At 37.2% G+C, this 19,227-nt stretch overlaps 1 protein-coding gene across 9 annotated transcripts in view; it reads left to right on the forward strand.

The window, feature by feature from the left end:
* The window catches only part of NPNT (nephronectin), a 78,825-nt gene that overhangs the window by 8,805 nt on the left and 50,793 nt on the right, over positions 1-19,227 (forward strand). For 3 of the 9 annotated variants that reach the window (XM_027598198.1, XM_027598200.1, XM_027598205.1), the window contains exon 3: positions 8,553-8,603. The exons of 3 other annotated variants lie outside the window; for them this stretch is intronic. In XM_027598198.1, coding sequence (XP_027453999.1) covers positions 8,553-8,603 — 51 coding nt within the window. Of the gene's footprint in view, positions 1-7,310; positions 8,257-8,552; positions 8,604-10,929; positions 11,039-19,227 lie in introns of those variants that run through there. 3 more of the 9 variants (XM_027598202.1, XM_027598204.2, XM_027598203.1) reach the window with 3 other exon arrangements.

Genomic DNA, 19,227 nt, shown 5'->3' on the forward strand with positions numbered 1-19,227 from the left:
TATGCATTTTGAGTCCATTGAACTCAACTGCATGCTTTTTTTTTTATTTTCTTGTAGCTTTTTATTTTGACATAATGTCCAGTTTACAGAAAAGTTGTAAGGATAGTACAAAGGATGCCCATATATCTTTCACCCAGATTCTCTGTATGTTAACGTTGTAACCACATTTACTTTATCTTTTTCTCTCTTGACATATTTCTCTTAACATAGGTGATTTTCATGTTTTTAACTCCAAAATATAGTTTCTTTTTTTTAATTTTTTTATTGTTATGTTAATCACCATATATTACATCATTAGTTTTTGGTGCAGTGTTCCATGATTCATTGTTTGTTCATAACACCCAGTGCTCCATGCAGAACGTGCCCTCCTCAATACCCATCACCAGGCTAACCCATCCCCCTACCCCCCTCCCCTCTAGAACCCTCAGTTTGTTTTTCAGAGTCCATCATCTCTCATGGTTCGTCTCCCCCTCTGACATGCTTTTAAAGTGATAGTCCGGTGATGTTGAGTGATTGCATGCAGCATCCCTCAATAAGTAATGGAAGATCTTCATCATGGGGGCTGGGCCTTCATCATGGCGGAGATGAAAGGGAGGGAGAGGAGGTTTCTGATGGCCTAATCCTCACTACTCTCCCCTCCTTCCTCACCACCACACCCAGATATTTTCACCCCTTTCCCACCAATTTGATGCAGGTTTAGTTTTTTCCCATCAATCTTTTAAAAATATTTACTTTGTAAGAGAAAATGCATTTCTTCAAATATACCTCCTCAGAGGGAATATTATCAGCTTTTTGTGTGCCTTTCAGAAAGATTTTACGTACCAATAGGCAAATTTCTATATCTTCTCTACCCCATCTCTTTTATACAAATGAGAGATATACTGTATACATTGTTCTGTACCTTGCTTCTTTTCTTTAACAATGTATCTTGGAAAGCTTTCTTTATCATCAGTACATGAGGAGCCTGCTCACTTTTTTTTTTTAATGGATTTGTAGTATTCCACTGCATGGCTATACCATAGTTTATTAATCAGTTTCTTATTGATGGACATTTGTGTTGATTCTAATCTTTTACTAATACAAACAATTCTAAAATAAGTAACCTTGAAATATACAATGAAGCAATATTGTTTTGGATGTGTTCTAGTATTTCTGCAAGATAACTTTTTATGTGTGATCAAATGGCATATACATTTGTGGTTTTGACCAACTGGCCAGTGATTTCTTACTTGGTAGTAAATAGTAATGGAAAAGACTGGATTGGAATGCTGACTTAAAGCTCTGGAAATTCCATATCCAGAATCTGATCTGTTGCTTGATTCTAGGATACTCTGATCCCTACTCTTTCCCTCAAAAGTCCCTCTGGTAGGTCATTGAAGGACATTTGACCCCCTTTTTCATCTGTTTCCTCTTGGAACAGAAGCAACTGGCTCATATTGGGAAGATGGAGTGCAGTTTGTCCATTTGCCAGGATTTCCCCCTGGCAGCCTGACAATTGTTTATGTATTTTTTATGGATGTGAGGTCTTTTTTCTCGTAAGAAAGATTTACACATTCTTTTAGGAATTGCTTAATTCATTGACCTTTTATTTATAGGTCAGTCATAATTTTTATCACTTTGTATAGAGGATTTTCTTTTTTATTATTAGAGAGGATTATGTAGAAGTTTAGTATCTGAATAAAGTTTTTTGGGAGACCTGTTATGATAAAAAGATTTTCAGGGAATATTAAAATACTGTTTTGTCAGAATACTTTAATAAAGTGAATTTAAAACCATAGAGGCATAACTTTTCCATTAGTGATTCTAATCTTTATCGTAATTATGTATTAAAATCATTTTATTTAACAAAATAAATGCATGCTTAAGTGAAAAATTTAAAAGACTCGAAGAGAGAGAGAAGGTAGTGAAGGTAAGTCTTTCTAACTTCCCTGTTTTCCTGACACCTAGCTCCAACCCCCAGGAACTGTTTCCTATTGATCTTTGCAGAGATTTGTAAGCATCTGTGAATTATCCTTGTTTATAAATTGATAGCATAAAGTAAGAACTATTCTGTATCTTCTTTATTCATATATTACATTTTATTTTATTTTTTAAATTCTTTTTTCATATATTACATTTTAGAGACCAGTCCTTATCAGTTCATGTAAACTTGACTCATCCTTTTAAATATACCTAATAAATTTAAATATTTATGCATATTTAGGTGATTTTCAATATTTTGGTTTTATGAAATGTGCTGCAGTCAATATCTTTGCATATTCATCATCACTGTTATATACATTTAGATGTGGGAGAATTATAGGGACATCCTATTTTTATGTAGGTACAGTAATTGAAGAACTCATTTTTATAAATCATCTTCTATAAAATATGTTACTTAAAGGAGATTAAATCATGGATAATATGACACAGTGGAAACCTTCTGTTCAGCCACTTTTTATTTATGATTCCTTGAGAAGATAGTTTAAAAGAGAAATAGAATTTGTTTCTTTGTTTCTATTTGTTTATATTCTACTTTGGGGAAGGATATGAAGTGGCTTTCAGGAATGCATGCAATAAAATAGGAAAACAGAATTAACACGGGCTAGGGGAGAAAGAAAAGGATAGAATAAAAGGTAGGCTGTCAGGAGGAGAGTTATTAACATGTAGATGTGTCAGGCATAGGATCCCAACTATGTCTTATAATTTAGCTGTTAGCTTCTGGTAGCCAATGGAAAAAGAGAAGTGTTATTGCTCATATAATTCATGATGTTTGTTAGGGGAAAATCAGACCAGTTAGTTGGGGGAAATCATGGCTTTTCCCACATGTCGTTCTGAAAGAAGACTTTCATGTGGTCCGTCACAGAGTGGGAGTGAATGGTGGAGTGCAAGGGGCCACAGCATTTCTGTCATGAATCCGGTGGTGGTTTTACAAAGCTATTTCATGGAAGATGCTCTGATCTAAGATGAGGCCCCCTACTCTAAAAGTGCAGTTCATGGGTAGTTTAAGAAGCATTATCTACATACTTAGCTTTCTGATATCTCTGCTCAATCCAGCCCAGAATATCTGCTATTCGTGAACTCTTTAGGGCTTTATGGAGAATTTCAGGTTAGAAAAGACAGTTTTAAGTTAGGATCACTAACAACATCCTGAAGTTTGCTGTATTATTAAAGTCTACCCCATACCTACCTCTCTCTCTCTCTCTTTCCCTCTTCCTCTCCCCCTCTCCCTCTTTATCTTTCCTTCCTTCCTTCCTGTGTCTTTTAAACATCAGTCAACAGTTGGTAGAGTTGGTATCCAGAGGAATTGTGAATGGAGTGTAGATAGATGTTTCCTCTGGTCCAGTATAAGGAGGTTCTGCAAATATATCGGTGGGAGAATTTTTTTTTTTTATATCAGTTTTGTATAAGTTACTTTTGTATTCATTGGATATCAGTATAAAAGCTCATCACCATTTTGCTATGGTCTTACTCATCTCTAAGCAAATTACGGCTTGGGATAAGAGAGGAGGCACAAACATTGCTTCCAGGCATCATTTATCCTACTTGAGCTGTTCCACGAAATAGGGCCAGTGAACTCAGGAACAACAAACTCCTTGACCAGTGCTCATTTCCCCAGAGCTCTGGATTGTTACAGATATGCGGAGGAGCCAAAATGACCCTTGGTTGTTATCCCAGTTCCCCTGAATCTCATGAAGGGTTGCTTTAAAGAAGCCACTTAGGCCTGAATAGACTCAAAGCAGAATCTGTGGTGAGTATTCTTCATGTTCCTAACCAGTCTCAAACTTAACTCCTTTTCACTGGGGTGTGAGGAAGCACTGATTCTCCTGCAGTCATGCAGTCCCAGGGGCAATGGAATCAAACCCTGATACACACATGTCCTCAGATAGTCTCTCTCTCCAAGAGAGAGAGCTCTGTGTGTGTCTTAAGAGGGCACCCATCCAGGAAGTACCCGATTTCCTTGGGAGAAGCAAAGAAAGGGGGCTTTGAATGCCTCTCCTCAGAGATCTGCACCAACCAGGAATCGAACTGGTGTCTGAGAATTATTACCCTGTGTCAGTCAACCTAGAAGGGAGCTAAGGAATTTACATTGCTAGAGCCAAGACCTTCTATTTTTTTATGTGAACAAATAAATGATCTGTTATCAAAGATAATAGAATGCAGCCAAAATGATTTGGCTTGGAAAAATTTCAAAGTGGTATCAGTCACTACAACCATAAAAAAATACTAGCAGCATAGCCTAATGGGATTGACAGTGCATCCTTGGGAATCTACCAGGGCATATTAGTTTTGTACAAGATGTACACCCAGTTACTCAAATTTGATTTGTTACAAAGTACAGAGTTCAGTTAAATAATATCAAATTAAATACATGTTATATTTTAATGCTTTAAGCTTTTCAGTTTTCTGATTTAATCAATAGTGCATAATTAAAGAGATAATTATGTCATAATGGAATTTCTAATAAAATTACTAATAAAGCCTGCATAAAGGAATACATTAAAGTCCAGATAGGTTAAAATTTTATTACGTGTTATAAAATAGTGACAGATATCTATGTGTTCATTCCATATTCTTTCATAGATTCTCAACAATTTTAGTTCTTAGTCTAATAAAACAATGTTAAGTGAACTTGTTATTGTTATTATGGAAGGAAAAAGATATGAATAGGCAAAACAGTTTCTTAGTTTTAGAATATAGTAGTTGATTTGGGGGAAAAAAGCATTTTTCTAGTTATATTTTATTAGAAACCCTCATTTTCTGCCATACACCAAAGACGGGAGAGAAATCCTTGGTACGTACTAGATGTCATGGGAGAGCCAATTTGAGACGAAGGATTTGCTAACAGTTATTTGCATGTGGATAATCTAGAGTCAATTAAATTTTAAAACTGAACACTTCATTTGGTCAGTATCTTTTTAACCCATTCTGTAGATTAATGATAAAAATTCTCCAGAACTGACGTGTTTTCCTATTGTAACATCATCAGATCACAAGTTTAGGGTTGCCTTTTATAGATATTATTGATTTCCGGTGAGATTTTTAGGAAATAGGTCATCATGGTTTAAATTTGTACTGATATACACAAAGGAAGAAACAACTGGAAATTTCTGGATTTGTGCTTACTTTGCCAAAAATAATGTTGTTTTTCAAAAATCCTTAGTCTTATTTTCATACATTAGAATTCTCAAACTCAATTTCTAGGAGAGATCCCTAAATGGTCAAAGGTATGTGTTGTGACATTTACAGAAACTAATTCCACAGATAGACTATCCAGATATAAGCTTCCTGCCACCCAAAATATTTTTCTAAAGCCTTTGGTACTCCTATTTTATTTCAGTGTTAAGATTTGTAGGTACTTAGTAATTACCTGCCAAATGTTTGCATGCCAACAAATAGCAAATAGAAAAACACAAATTGCACCTTATTACTTAGCTGTTGTAAACTTAGCTGTATTTTTTTTTAACATGCATGGGTATTTAGAGCTGATTTTATATCAGATATTACTATGGTAATAGTTTCTACTGGATAAATTGTCCCATGTTCATATGATTACATAAATATTTCATGGTGTTTCACATAGATAATGGCGGTTTCAAAGTCCTTTGTCCCTTGGATTGAGTTTTATTTTTATTTATTTATTTATTTTTGGATTGAGTTTTAAAATCATCATCATATTATCTTGGTATCTATGTATGGCCAAGAATTAAGACATTCCCATGTATAGTTTTTCCCAACTAAGGCAGAATTATTTTTTTTAAACTATTTGGGAAATTGGGGGAAAACTATAAAGAAATGATCTGTAGATGTGTTAAATGTTCTCTTCTCTAATCTTCTGTTGGATTCTGATGAATTCTTTAGCTCTAATACTTAAAAAGTAGTGGTTTGAAAGTTGGGACCATCCAAATTACTTAAAATGCTATTCATGGGATCTGTTGTCCTGGATGTTGGTGTCTTAAATGTCTAGTGTTGGATAGTTGTCTAAGAATAGAGTTTGCCAGGCTAATATGAACATTTTTGACAATGAGAAATAAAGCGTGAAATTTAAGGTTGGTGTGGGAGAAATTTTTAGAGCTACTACTATTAGGGGCGAGAGGGAGGACAGTGTCGGGTGGGACCTTTCCCTTTCGTGCACGTATCTGGTGTTTGTTACCTGGGGAAGTGTGCATATATCATGCTGTGCTCTTTGCTTAAAGAGGCTTGTGTGACTCCTGTCTGTCTTCTTAATCTGGGGCATTTCATTTCCTCTTCCAAGGTTATGCTTGGCCTAACATTTGGGCATTTGATAATTAAATTTACAGTAAACTATATACTAGAAGATAGGCATACCTTTGGGTAATAAATGGGCCCAGTTCCTTCGGGTTTTCTTATCTCTCCTTTTTTTCATGTCCCAAAACCCAGGATTGATTTAAAATCTGTAAACCTGTGTTTTGCAGGCTAGAAAACTAATCTCCAAACAGTTTAGTTTCTCTAGATTATATTACTCACAATTTCATAAAATCATCAGAGTGCTTATTGTTTTTAACCATGCCTGATTATCACTGAGAACCCTCAGCAAAGTGCGCGGTATCAACATTCAGCTGAACTGATGCTGTGGTTCTGGGGCGAGTCGCGGGAGAGAGTTCTAGACTTGTAGGCTGTGAGTGTCTTCGCTGTCAACGTCGCATGTGTTTACTACTGTGGCTGTGAGAAACCTTAGAAGATGGGACAGATTTTTCCATATTATCTGCTACTGATGGATCACAGTGGGGTTTATACCATAAAGAATACACGTAGGGCATTTATTTGGGGGCAGCTTTCACAAAAATTGTGGTGACCACTGCCGGTGAAAATTTCCGTATGCATCAATAGAGAATAGACTCCAGAAGCTTCCTGGAAATAATCTACTCTGGGTTTAACATTGCTTTGATTTAAAATGCAGTTTTGTATAGTTTTAAGATGCAAATTTGAAAACAGGAGACGTGGGCTAAAATTTCATGCTAGAAATCTCATTTGATGGATATACATATTGATACCATAAAATTTACTAAATCCTGTGTGTGTCAAGGACGATTTATATAAAGTAGGAGAAATGTGACCCAACTTTAAGATATTATAAGACAAAAATAAACTATACAGAACTGTTTGGCTGCTTAGTACTAATATAACTAGTTAGAAAAGAATGATGTTTGCTATTCTTTATTGTTTACCTTTATTTAAAATCATTTAATATATTTTTCTTGATAAATTTGATTATTCAAAATTGGCAACTGAAGAGTATTAAAGAAACGGTATCCTTTTATATTTTCCCTTTTAATCCATAACTATAATCATAAGCAATTTTCCTTAATATGTGATCCAGAATGTAATTTGCAGTTTATGCTTTGATTTATTTTCAGCTTTTTGTTAAGATTGTACCTGATATATTTCATTATTCTATTTTAAGAAATGTGTCAACATCAAGATATGGTGAGTTCTTTTAAAGTTAACAACATCAACAACAATAGATACAAAACACTAATTTGTTATGAACCTAACCAATGTGGGAAAAAAACTTCTAACAAGCATATAAATGTGTATGTGTGTGTGTGTGTGTGTGTATATATATATATATATATATAATATATGTATATATAACAATATGTGTGCCTTTAAAAATATAGAACAATCATTCTGGATCAATAGTTAAATTATTACTTCATTTGAATCAATTTGGTCTTGGACTATTTCTCTTCTGCTATTACCCCAAAGAAGGCTCCATTCAACTAATTTTAACTTACGCAAATAAATGCACAAATCAAAAATAAGAGTGGATATTTTATGCTTTAAAGAGGGAAGGTGTTAATTCACAGAGAAGTAATAAATCATCTCTTCCCTTACCTCTAGGACCTCTAGGCTGGTCAAACCCTAACCATGATTAGTATTGTTTCAAGTTTCTTCCATTTCCTTTCATTAAGCTCGGTTATTTATGTATCTTCAAGTGAAATGGCTGAGCTTTCACGGTAATTCTTGTTGCTATTGACAACCAAAGCAGCCATGCAAGAAGAAAATGCTGTGGAAGGAAAGAAAAAACAAACCTTAACAATTTCCTCCTCAAAGTTGGAGAGAAGGGAATACAAAGTGTGTAAGAAACAGGTAAGTAAAGATCTGTCAACTAAAAAACTGCGAGCCTTGGTTACTAATTGATCCAAAGTTTTAATTTTTTTCAGATATTTTGTCCAACACTCATTTAAATAAAAGGATACCGTCTCTTGGAACCAAAATTAATATTCTGAAAATGAAAAATTGGATTGGAAGGTACAGTGCCGCAAGAGGTCTGAAATACTCTGATTTAGAATTTGGACTATGAAAGAATAGCACAACTTCAATTATTGGTTAATATTTTTGTTACAAAATGTTTTTGAATGACAAAATGGTGACTAAAATATTACTATTTTAAACATGTCCTAGACTTTTTTTTTTGTTTCAGAAAAGCACTGAGCGTTGAATATGTGTTAAGTCTCCGGGAATGTAACAAGTTGCTAAATACCCAAGTCCAGCCTCCTTACAGAGAAAAGATCTGGAATTTCTTTTTTTGGACATTTGTTTTGCAGCTTTCTACGTCTTAAGGCAGAGAATAGCCAGGATAAGGTGCCAGCTCAAAGGTTAGATGAACATATTTCTTGAAATAATTACGGCTAATCTATGTCTTGAAAGGCATAACCTTTAATAATAACTTTACAGAGCTATCAATAAAACTTAACATTAGTTGTGTTTTTGAGTTACCTATTTGGGGGAAAACTATATTTTTTATGTGTTTATTCTGTTCATAATTATATAATTATATAAGTTCATTTTCTTTCAGTTATTACATTAAACTTTTCCCTTTCCCTTTTAATTCCTTTCTCCTGTCTTATGAATCTAATAAGTTGACCTCCATTCTAACATAAAGGACAGTTTATATTTTTAATACTCGAGGAAGTTAAAAAAAAAAAAACTCACCAAATGAAATTACTAACACCAGCCTATCATTAACCTGAGGGAATTGTATCTCATATTCATTAATTCTCGTTGAAAAAATTCAGGTAAGAAATATTTTTATTGTATAAAATATATAAGATGTTATAATAGGACCTATGAGTATTTATGTTATATTGTTTTGGTACATAAAAGGTTCCTTGTTTAAAATATTTTTGGGGGGCTCCTGGGTGGCTCAGTCGTTAAGCGTCTACCTTCGGCTCAGGTCGTGATCACAGGGTCCTGGGATCGAGCCCCGCATCGAGCTCCCTGCTCAGCGGGAAGCCTGCTTCTCCCTCTCCCACTCCCCCTGCTTGTGTTTCTGCTCTTGCTATCTCTCTCTCTCTCTCTGTCAAATAAATAAATAAATAAAATCTTAAAAATAAAAAAATAAAATATTTTTGGAAGTGAATAATGTCACTTAACGAATCGCCCTTATGGCACTTTAGTGGAAAATTTGGGTGAAATATGTGAAATTCTATTTCATGGAATTGGGACCAAGAAGACAATGTACTTTGATAGGTGAAAGATACTATCACATGTCTTAGAAAATGTTTTTAAGAGAGGATTTTAATAAAAACATTTGGAGAAAAATATGATAGTGCTAGCAATAAAAGTTAAGGAATTTCTTTGTTCAGGGAGACTTGAACATACTTGAACATACATCACAGTGTATGTATCTTATAATTGGTAGGAATTATAGGATTAACTAGCAGAGCTGTGGCTGAGGTTAAGGAGGCAATGCCAAAGAAAAGTACAATTGACCCTTGAACAATAGAGGTTTGAATTGCATGGGTACTCTTATGCATGGATTTTTTAAAAATAAATACAGTACAGTACTATAAATGTATTTTCTCTTCCTTATGATTTTCTTAATAACATTTCCTCTAGCTTGCTTTATTGTAAAAATACAGTATACAGTATATAATATATAGTATATGATACATATAGCATATACATATAGTATACAGTATATAATACATATAGCATAAAACTGTTTATGTTATCGGTAAGGCTTCCAGTCAACAATAGGCTATTAGTAGTTAAGTTTTGGGGGAATCAAAAGTTATACATAGATTTTTGACTGCATGGGGGTTGGCACTCCTAAACCCTATGTTGTTCAAGGGTCAACTGTAGAATGTGGGCTTTCTCACCAACAGATCTAGGTTCAGGACCTATTCCTGTGACTTACCAACTGGCCATGAGTGCCTCATGCAGAACAGTTCTTGATAAATGTTTGCTATTATTAGTGTGTGGTCAATATATAGAATATATAGAGAAAACAAGATATAACAATATATAGAATACTTAGAACACCCTAGTGTTTGACCAGGGTCCATCTTAATACTCATAGTATAGCATGGTTTTAGATACGTTTGTTTATATGCCCATCTCTTTTTCTAAAAAAGATTATTTTAGAGAAAGGGAGAAAGCGTGGGGGTAGGGCACAGAGGGAGAGAGAGAGAGAGAGAGAGAGAGAGAACCTCAAGCAGACTCTGCCCTGAGCGTGGAGCCCATCTCGGGGCTAGATCCCACAAACCTGAGATCATGATCTGAGCTGATGTCAAGAGTTGGACACCTACCTGACTGCTCCACCCAGGCGCCCCTATATGCCCATCTTTTGAAAGTAATCAATTGGAAGTAGGAGATTTCTTACATCCTTCATTACTAAAATAAAACTTCCATTGAATAGCTGTCTGTGTTTCTGAACCATTCCTTTCCCACTCCCATTCTCTAATAATATCCATTTGTAAACCTCAGAGTAGACTATGGTTTTGGTTAGCTAACCAAAGGAAAAGGAATCAAAGGAACTAGAACATTTAGAGTTACTGTGATTTATTCGACAAACATTTGAGAGCTTACTAGAAGCAAGGAGCTAAGTTAAGTGCGGGAGAGATACAAAGATTAGTAAAACATAGACTCTTGTTTGTGAGGAGCTAATTTGGTAAGATGATTGTCTCTTATTCCTTCCAGGATTCTAAAGTAGGAAAGAGTTAGGGATGAAGAGTTGAGGTTGTTCAGAGGAAGAGACTCTTCTTGCTGGAGAAGACCAAAGAAGATTTTATGGACTTGGTGGTGTTCAGTTGAGTCATTCATTGAACAGTTATATATATTGGGTGCTATTACTTTCTTGATTATCTCTGTACTACAGAAAACCACTTGCAGATATCATCCCAATAAGATGAAGCTCTAGGTATCCATGTTATTCACTGTCAGTGTTGAAGGCCCACATATTAGGACGATACTGGGTGAGAGGTGTGTTTTGACTAGGATACTGCAAAAGCATATCTCAGGGGGCAGGATCCCAGCCCAGGAGTGATGGAGTAGTGGCCCAACTAAATCCTGAGGGATAAGTAAGTCAAGTGAAGGGCACCCTGGCCAGACAGAAAGGTGCATTGAAACTTTAAAAGCCAGAGTGAGGGGGCACATCCTAGGAATTGTAAACACCTTGCTCTGGCATGGGGTATGTGTTTGAAGGGCATCAGATAAGAGATGCAGTGGGAGAAATAGCAATTGGCTGACTCATGGAAGGCCTTTGATTTCATCTTAAATAGATTAGCCTTTGTCCCAGATTTGCAGAGGAACATTGTAATGATGTTAAACAAGGAAATTACATAATCAAATTGTATTTCAGAGGTTGTAAGCTGTGCTAATAGGTCAAATCTAGCATACAGGTGAATTTAGCCTCGTTCACAGAGTATTTTAACATTTCTTGAGGTAGTTGCCAGTATTTCACAGGAAACATGCATATCAGGCTTTGTTGAAAAATGAGTAGTCCTGCATTACTGCAAGGAATCGGTGGGCTGGAATTGCTTAGCTCCTGTCCCGTTTGGACGAAGCTTGTAGGCCATTTTGCCATGGGGCTCACTCCTTCGGGGCAAATGCCTGGGACCTGTCACTGGAGTTGTGGGGCTAATTTCTGAATGTTTTCCTGACTGGCAGTTTAGAGAATAGTTTTTTGAGGCTCAGGATTCAAGGCTAGTACAGTAAACCTGAGAAGTTAGGTTTTATATTAAGTAGTAGAGATAAGAACAGAAAAGGATAGGAATTGAAAGGTACTTTTAGAAAAAGAGAGAGGGAGAGGCACGCAGCCCCAGGACAGTGGTGGGGCGCTCGGGCTTTGCAGACAGCTACCACTGGCGTGGCGGCTTTTGCCACTAGGAACTGTGTTTTTGAGAAACTTACTTCACCTTTCTGCACAATAGCTTCTTTCTTGGGAAAATATAGTTAAGAGCCCTATGTCATAGGGTTTTTATGAGGATCAAAGGAGAAAATGCTTACAGAGCACTTGGCTCAGTAACTGGCTCGACGTTAATTCACATTCAGTAAAATGGTGGCTGGTGGTGATGATGATTGGTTGTGGGGAATGAGGAAGATAGAACCCAGGATGACGCCCAAGTTTCTGGTGTGTTATTTAGTGACCTAGAGTACATTGAAGAAAGTGCAGATGATGACTTCCACGCTAGATGTGGTATGTTCGGAGGGCTTGTGGACTCTGCAGTGGAGGGTGTGGTATGTGGTTGGATTCTGGGTCTGGAGCTCGGGGGCGAGATCTGAGCGGGACCCAGGCTGTGATTTGATGATCTCTCCACCAGTGTCCTACACGAAGCTTCCCCCCCAACGTCAGTCAGCTTCTTTAGTCAGCATTGATAGTCATCGCTACTGTGTCCATAGAGGACCAACTTTAAATGGTATATGAAGATTGTGGGAGAGGTAAAAATACTATGTTACATGTTGGCTGAAATGTTATCTACTTGTTTTAAGTTTTTGAAAAAAAAAATTCCAGTTTACCATTTTGGCTGGGAGAAATCACTCTCTAGAAACCACACTCCTCTTTTCCCCTTTGGTTGTTTTTCTGTTTTACATCACTGTGACTTCTAATCCTAAGCAAATATTCAACTAAAAATGAATCATTGTTAGGAATAGATGACCACACTTATCTTGAAAGTTTGTATTCTTTCTTAACTGAACATACTCAACATGAGCCCTGCCTCAAGTCCTGGCTTAGACGCCACCTTCTCTTCTCCTTTAGCAGGGAGAGGTCTCCTTTCCTTGCTCCACATTGAGGTGTAACATTTGCATTGAGCCTGTCTCACACTGCCCTACACTGTGGTTATTGGTGGATCTGTGTCTTTGATTCTGCCAGACTGGTAGTTCCATGAAGCTGGTGACTGTGTCTTACGCATCTTTCTGCCCAGTGCAGTGGCTTCCACTGTGCCCTGTCCGGTTCAGCTCAGCTCAGCACACTATTGAAGGTGTAAGGACCAGGCACGTCTGTATACAATGGATAAAAAAGATAAATAGGATGTAATCTTAATAACCAGATTGTGGTTTTTCAGGAAGGACAATTTACTGGGAAAATGAATATATTTAATTTGCCTGTCTTATGACCTATGTTATAGGTCGTAGATCTTAACTCTTGATTAAGATTCCAAAAGAAACCAATTTACATGCTTGAAAACACATTAAAATATAATCTGTGGCATCTGCTGCTTACAGTCCATTGATGTTCACAATGATGGATAGACTCCTGATTCTTTGAGGACAAGGCCCTCCGGGCTGACACTGCCTTCACCGTGAAGGACTATTTTCTGCTGAACCCTGTCACAGGGGACTGCCCTTGTATTTCTAGATCCTCTGCTGCTTCATGTGTCTCTGGATTTGCCTGTGCAGCTGGTTCTTGAATGAAGGACACTCCACCCATCCACATGGTGAATTCCTTCTCAACGGTTAAGATTCAGTTCACATTTCCTCCTGTACGCCTTTCCTGATATTTTTTCCTACCCTTACCTCTTTGCAGAGAAATTCCTTTTTCTATATTTTCTTAACAGCTTGTACGCCTTTCCTGATTTTTTTCCTACCCTTACCTCTTTGCAGAGAAATTCCTTTTTGTATATTTTCTTAACACTTTGTATGCCTGTCATGTCTGTCTTTGCCAGGAGACTATGCTATTTCAGAGCAGGTATGGTATATTTAAAGAGCTCAGAGTTGGGGCGCCTGGGTGGCTCAGTCTGTTGAGCATGTGACTCTTGATTTTGGCTCAGGTCATGATCTGGGTGCCCTGAAATCAAGCCCTGTATCGGGCTCTGCACTCAGCGTGGAGTCTGCTTGAGATTCTCTCTCTCCCTCTCCCTCTGCTTCCACCCGCTCTCTAAAATAAGTAAACCTTAAAAGAGAAATAAAGAGCTCAAAGTCTAATGGAACTAGATAAGGAAAATAACTTTGTAATAATGATCATATAGCATGGCGTATATATGAATATAAACATATATAAATAATTTATGATAGAAGTGTGCTTGTGAAAACACTGAGAGGCTTTATGACAGCACTGAGAAGGACTCCAAACTCAGAATGGGGGTCTAAAGCCAACCTCGGAGATGGTAATGTTTAATCTGAGTAGTACTGAAGCCCGAATGGGTATTAGTCCAGCAGACAATGGAAGGAAGGACATTGCATGGAAGAGCATGGAGGTATCAGAGTATGTTGTTTTCTGGGGACTGCAATTAGTTGGTGTATTTGTGGATGTGATTGCAGAGGAGGCTGGTGGGGTAGGCAGGAGTCAAATCAGAGCTGTGGCGTTGGTGTTTGAGTCACTATGATGAGCTAAGGAAACATGCTGGGGAGTTGGTGACTGAGTGAGCGGAAGGAGGAGAATGGCAAGGTCAAATCGTGGGTTAGTGAGGTGCCTCTAATCCCAGGTCAGGCCTGGTTGAAGTCCACAGTACTGGAGGCAGGGAGGCCATTGTGCCATCACTTATTTAGTCCGTCCTTTATTGATGGTCATTTAGGTTGTTACTAAATTTCTGCCTAAGGTTCTTCATCAGATAAATTTAGAACAACTAACGAACTAATGTTTTCCTAAAAAAGCAGGAGGCCAAACTGACGAATGCCTCACATCCTGTAAATCTATGCATAGTCACAAAAGTGGTTCCATTTTTTTAATAGTAAATATATGGCTCAACTCATTATATATCAGTGACTCTTTTAAACGTAAGGATTTTGATTGCTAAAAGAAGTGAGAATAGTCACGTTAAATTTTGCTGGCCTTTTGTGATGATTGCTCAGTAAACCTTGAAATTATAGCATCATCTCCCCAGCTAAAACAAATTACAATAATTTTTAACAAAAACAAATACTTTAATGTGCTTCATTATATTCTAATGAATTCTTACATTACAAGTCTGATGTCTTGTAGATTTCTTTCTGCTCCTTTCCAAAACCTTTTCTGACTCTCTTAAACTATGTAATTGATCATTTCCTCTTCTGTATCCTTTACCTGCATCTGTTATGAAGACATCTTTGCTTACTTCTGTCTCTCCTTACTAGACTTACCCTGTTGAGAATGAGGACTTGGCATCTTATTGATTTGTATTCCCTCAGTTCTTAATACAGTGTCTTAGACACTGGCACTTTTCTTCTTTGCCATCCTTATAACGCTCATTATAGCTAACATTTTATTGAGCTTTTAACTGTGAGATGGGTACTGTCCTAAGCACTTTATTTGGATTTTTCTCCATTGACTCTCCCAACAACCCTATGGATACGTTCTGTATGCACCCCGTGGGTTTACTATTTCTTTAGTAAAAAATGGGAATTCTGGCTACTTTGTCTGGTTTAACCTGTGATATGTATTTTAGAGCAGAGAGCAGCTGGATAGTCTGTATATGTCTCATACGTTTCCTAAGTAGTAGAGCTGGGACCCCAGGGGTTTAACTTTAGCACCTGTACTCTTAAACCCTTCTCAAGAGTGCATTGAGGAGTGAACCATGGCTCACAACTTAAGTAATAATATTTGTCAAGGTGTGCATATTATTCTACTGGTGTTTATAAATTTTTCCCATTTTTGTATTTGAAAATTTTCAAATCCACAGAAAAGTTGAAACTGTAGGAACAACAAACACCCATATACTCTTCATGTACAACCATTAACATATTGTACATTTTTTCTCTCTCTCTCGCTGAACCATTTGAAAGTAACTTAGAGACATAATGGCACTTGATGCCTAAATATTTCAGCATGCATCTCCTGAGAGCAAGGACATTTACCTACAAACCACAATATAATTATCATACATAAGAAATTTAGCATAGATAAAATAATATCATGTAATAAACAGTATATTTAGATTTCCCCAATTATCCCAATAGTGATTTTTTATGGATTTTTTTTTTCTTTTGTATTCAGAGCCAATCAAGGATTACTTAGTACATCTAGTTGGCATTCCTTTTTGGTCTCCTTTGGTTTGGAAAAATTCTGCCACTTTTCTTTTTCTTTCTTTTTCTTTTTTCTTCTTGACAATGACATTTTTTTTTAAAGATTTTATTTATTTATTTGACAGAGACACAGCGAGAGAGGGAACACAAGCAGGGGGAGTTGGGGAGGGAGAAGCAGGCTTCCCGCGGAGCAGGGAGTCCGATGCAGGGCTTGATCCCAGGACCCTGGGATCATGACATGAGCCGAAGGCAGACGCTTATAAGACTGAGCCACCCAGGCACCCCAGCAATGACATTTTTTAAAGAGTCTACATCAGTTGCTTGGTAGAATGTTCCACAGTTGATTCAGGCTAAACCTTTTTTGCAAGAATATTACATAGGTGATCATATATTATGATACTCCCTTTGCACATGATGTAGTTCTGTTTTTGGTGATGCTAAATTTGATGACTTGATTAAGGTTCTGTCCACCAGATTTTTTCACTGAAAGTCACCTTCTTTTTATGAGTAAGCTGTCAGATGATACATTGAAACTGTTCAAATATCCTTTTTCCCAGCAAACTTCTAACCAGTGAAAGTTTTAACATCTGTGGATAATTTTTGCTCAAATTATTTCAATGGTGGTTGTAAAGTTGCCTTTTTCAAATTCTGTCTTTACTTCTACATGTTAGCTGGCATTCTTCTGTAAAGAGAAACCCTGTCCTCCCTTTTTTAGAATCACTTTGGACATATGGATTCTTTTGTTACTTAATTGTTATCAATTACTATTCTTATTTTTCTTGGTGCTCAAATTATCCCAAATTTGGCCAGTGGGAACATCCCCAACCAAGCTCCTATGTCCTTTTCACATGTTTCCATCATTCTTTGAATCATCCCTGCTTTTTGTCACAGCAAAATATCCCAGCCTCCCTGACTCAGCCCTGATTCCTTTTATTGTGGAATGGTATTTAGAAACAAAGATCTGGGGGCTGGGTATGCCTGTTGTTGCTCTTAACCTACTTAAGAAACAAAACCCGGGCACCTGGGTGGTTCAGTCTTTTGGTGTCTTCCTTCAGCTCCTGTCATGAGGTCATGATCCCGGGGTCCTGGGATCGAGCCCCAAATTGGGCTCCCTGCTCCGCGGGAAGCCTGCTTCTCCGTCTCCCACTCCCCCTGCTCGTGTTCCCTCTCTTACTGTGTCTCTCTCTGTCAAATAAATAAATAAAGTCTTAAAAAAAAAAAAAACCCAAAAAACAAAACCTACTTCACACTTCCAAATAAATAGTAACAATTTCTTATGTGTTCATAAAGTTTCATTTGGCATTAATCTAAATTCCACCCTTGTATCACATTAGAAGCAGAAACATTAAAATTGTAAGTAAACGCAAAATGATAGCACCTTTTAGAAGATTTTCTAAGTGGAAAGGGATAGTGTTTAATTATGTTAAACAGAAGTTTGTTTGAGATACAAAGGTGCAGATGCAGACAATTATTTTCTTTGGTGGACTTCAGGAATTAAAAATTAAATAGTGAGGGATGCCTGGGTGGCTCAGTCAGTTAAGTGTCCGCCTTCGGCTCAGGTCATGATCCCAGGGTCCTGGGATCGAGCCCCGCATCGGGCTCCCTGCTCCGCGGGAAGCCTGCTTCTCCCTCTCCCACTCCCCCTGCTCGTGTTCCCTCTCTCGCTGAGTTTCTTTCTGTCAAACAAATAAATAAAATCTTTAAAAAAAAGTTAAATAGTGAGTGTGGAAATAGGTAATTGGTAAATGTCCCTGAATTAGATGTTCCCAAAGCCAAAAAGTTATTGTCAGACAACTCTTGGAAGATGACCTTATATAGACCAGAAACCCGTGGTTATTTTAATTTCATCCTCTCAATGATCAATCGATTGGTTGACCTGATATTTGACTGTAGTTCATGACTAAGGCCTTAATAAAAAATAATGTTGGATAGAATGCGAGATCAAAAAACCTGATAGCTGTAGCAGAATTTTAGAAGAGATAGTTATAGACTTCAGTGATTGAGACTCTGGAATCTGTTACAGAACAAGCAATGGGGTGGAGATTACTTGATGTCTACGTATTCTGGCAAATAATACTTTTTCTCAAATTATAGATTGTGTTCTCAACTGCAACTTTCATTTCCTGAAAGTGTAACTTAAATACCTTTACACCTTTAATCACTTTGGCCTTCTCTCCCCCTCTCATCCTTCCCTCCTTAGGGTTTTTCTTCTGTTACTTCCAAAGCCACTCAAAATGCTAGGCTTTCTGGCAAGAAGAACTAGTGGATTGACCATGAAACAGGGATAAGAATTTTTTTCTGAAATTAAGCAATCACTTAACTTTCTGTGCTTTCACTTCTCTGCTGGTAAACTGAGTACAATGTCTATCTCTTTCCTGCCTTTTACGGATATTGTGGGAATGAATGTAACTAGTCATATAGAATGAGTTCTGTATCACTGAGAGCATTTAATACATAGTATTTTATTGTGATAACAATCAGAGGCACTTTTATTTCAGTTTTTACTACAGTGGGAATTTAGATTTGAAAATAGGATAATGGATACCAGGATACAGAATATTAGGAAGGCTGCAGAGGTGTTTTCCTCTGGAGATCTTAAAATCTGTAGGATTCTTTCCTCTGGATTTGGTTGTACCTATGCCATGGGGTAGCTCAAGGCCCTTCCATTGGAGCCCCATGGAATCCTGCGTCCCATCCTTCAGGCCCCATGAGCTGCTTCCTGCTCCTTTCAGCAGTTGTGTCTCTTCCAAGGCCAGTTGTTCTGTGAAAAAGATTCGTCGTCATATGTTCCTATTCTCCTCACAACGAGTTCTTCCATCGCTGGGTTCTCCAAAGCTTGTTAGATGTGATGAGAACTCTCTGAAATCTCCCAGTTTTGTATCTGTTCATTTTCCTGCCTGCCCTTGCGTACTTCTGTGTCACCTTTGTTTCTATATCACACAATCTGGAGGACAGGGATCCTTGTTCTGCCATATCTGACCAGCAACATGACGTAGAGGGCAAAAGTTACAAGTGATGCTTAGGACTCCAAAGACCATCTTATTTACATTAGAAAAT

Source organism: Zalophus californianus, chromosome 2, assembly GCF_009762305.2.
Source record: "Zalophus californianus isolate mZalCal1 chromosome 2, mZalCal1.pri.v2, whole genome shotgun sequence".
NCBI lineage: Eukaryota > Metazoa > Chordata > Mammalia > Carnivora > Otariidae > Zalophus > Zalophus californianus.